This window comes from Echinops telfairi, unplaced genomic scaffold (genome assembly GCF_000313985.2).
Source record: "Echinops telfairi isolate 266 unplaced genomic scaffold, ASM31398v2 ScPeMD7_9;HRSCAF=40, whole genome shotgun sequence".
Classification (NCBI taxonomy): domain Eukaryota; kingdom Metazoa; phylum Chordata; class Mammalia; order Afrosoricida; family Tenrecidae; genus Echinops; species Echinops telfairi.
This window is the reverse complement of record NW_022103906.1, coordinates 21,186,307-21,188,795: the sequence shown is the minus strand read 5'-3', so window position 1 is coordinate 21,188,795 and position 2,489 is coordinate 21,186,307. Positions and strand designations below refer to the sequence as shown.

Sequence of the window (2,489 nt, the reverse complement as noted above, 5' to 3'; positions counted from 1 at the left end):
ACCAAAATCATTACAACTGGAGCAGTAGGTGATCTCATGACCAGTAGAGAAAAGACTGAAGTTGGCTTGAGTTTCTTCGTGTATTCCCAATCAGTGCTCAAGCAGCAGTCAAGAGATCAAAGGACACGTGCCATTGGGCATATTTACTCCAGAAGACCTCCTTACGGCATTGAGGAACAAGGATGTTACCTTGCTAAGGTACACCTGGCTCAAGACATCCTATTTTCAATGGCCTCATATGGAAGTAAAAGTTGGATATTAAATAAGGAGAAGCATAAAAGAATTGGTGCATTGGAATTGTGGTGCTGGCAAAGGATATTGAAAGTCTCATGGACTGCCAAAGACCCAACAGATTTGTCTTGGAAGAAGTAGAGCCAGAGTGCTCCTTCAAATAGAAGATGGCAAGATTTAGTCTACATACTTTGGACACATTATCAGGCAAGTCCAGTCCCTGAAAAGGGACATCATGCTTCGTAAAGTGAGGGCCAATGAAAAAGAGGTAGGTCCTTGGCAAGATGGATTGTTGCTGAGGCTACACAGAAATATGTTGTTTATGAAGTTTGTAGTCAGCCTTTTATAGACTTACATATGTTTATTATAAACATTTCTAGTCTAACATAAAGAATATATAAAATGTTTCATACTTGCAGAAGGAAAAAGACATACTATAAACTGGGAAAAGTTAATAGTGCAATGCCAAACATATTAATGATACTTTCTGCAAAAGCAGTAGCCATCATTGAATTTTGCAATTAGAATTACACTTTTTTCAATATCTATATTTGAATAATATAGTATTATAAAATTAATAAATATTTCTAATATATGAAATAATAAGTAGGTTAATAAAACCAGTGGCATCCTGAACACTTGAATATGAAATTCATTTAAAATTTAAATGAGTTTACCAGTCATTATAATAGTTTAAGTGATGTTTTAAAGATCAATGTAATATCTTCATAGGATTTGGCTTATTTTTAACCTAGACTGATTTTTATTGTTTGCTTTTTAATTCTGACCTTAAATTTTTTTGTAGGAGTTTTCTACTTACCTTTCGTGGGGCAGCCGAGCACACACACACATATACAAAAAAGGGGAATGTAGGTCGTAGACTCAGGTAGAACTGTAGAACTGTCTGATTATGCATCTTTTTGTGTTTCAGTCTGGTTCTCCATTTCCTTATGGGTAAAATGGGAAAAATAATAAGAGTGGCTAGGGTTTATTCATCATTTACTGTTGACCAGGCAGTGTTTTCTGTAGTGTGTGTGTGTGTGTGTGTGTGTGTGTGTGTGTGTAAAGTCATTAAGTCATTTGATCCTCACAGCAATTATGTGAAGTAGATGTCATTATAGATCCTTATTTTACAGAGGGCATACCCAATCAAAAAGAAATAAAGCCACTTGCCCAAGGTCACATAGCTGCTCAGCATTACTGACTGTGAAAGCCTGAGTTTATAACCATTATACTCTACTGCCCATCCGCTGGGACTCTGAGAAGGTGTACATGTAAAATTATTTAATGCATATGTGTGAAGTTTATGTAAACCTGGTGCATAAGAGGAGCTTGATAAATTATAGCTGGTAGTTATCACAATAGCATATACCAATAGGATATAATTGAATATCTGCAAGGAGACTGTTGGCATAATTGCTAAGTTCTCTTAGCTGTCTTAATTTTTAGATGAATTTTTAGTCATCATTGGATCATCCAAATATTTCCAAAAATAGAGGAAACAGATTTAGAATATTTTAAAAAGTATTTTAACCCAAATTTCTCTTGATCAAGAAAGAAATATGGCAACCTATATATATTTCTTTTAATGGTCAATGGAATTATGCTAAATATGTGCTTTCACACTGGTTTTATATTAGGTCGTGAGGTTTTTCATTTATTTGCCTTTTTGTTTTCAAATATCTCCTATGGTCACCCTAGGAACGGAGGTTGCAGATCAGTCCTGTTACAGCACAAATGAAGGTGGGTCGAAGTATGGGTACTGTCGCAGACTGGATGACACACTCATTCCCTGTAAAGCAAAGTAAGTGTCCTTGCTTGTATCTTCCTGCCCCATAGACAAGGCCAGAAACAGTCAGCCGCAGCTTCTGATCTCTTTCATTTAAAGGGAAAATGAATTTAGTTACCACTCATCCATTTGAGAACTATTTATTGAGTACTATTATGTGCTAGGTTGTGAGCTAGGGTGCTTGGGAAGAACAGGAAATGCACTTAGGTTAAAATTTAGCACCCTATCTTTTGATCTTCCCTAAATTTTACTTAAATTTTTCTAGTTTTTAATATTTTCTGTCATCCTTCCGGTGGAAGTTATTGACAATTTTATTTTGCTATTCTTGGTATTTTTTTTGAGGGTCCTTTTTGGTTTTGTTTTTTTGTAAGTTTTCTGTATATGAAATCCAGGATAAGTGAATGTCCTATCTCTTGGGCCTATGGTAGAGAGGGAGGGGTTGGGATGGGTGGGAGTGAGGAGCTAATGA

The 2,489-nt window shown here is 35.8% G+C and overlaps 1 protein-coding gene across 1 annotated transcript in view; it reads left to right on the top strand.

Moving 5' to 3' along the window:
• The window catches only part of ADAM28 (ADAM metallopeptidase domain 28), a 97,931-nt gene that overhangs the window by 66,064 nt on the left and 29,378 nt on the right, over positions 1–2,489 (top strand). The window contains exon 14 of the mRNA XM_004707700.1: positions 1,933–2,035. Coding sequence (XP_004707757.1) covers positions 1,933–2,035 — 103 coding nt within the window. The remainder of the gene's footprint in view (positions 1–1,932; positions 2,036–2,489) is intronic.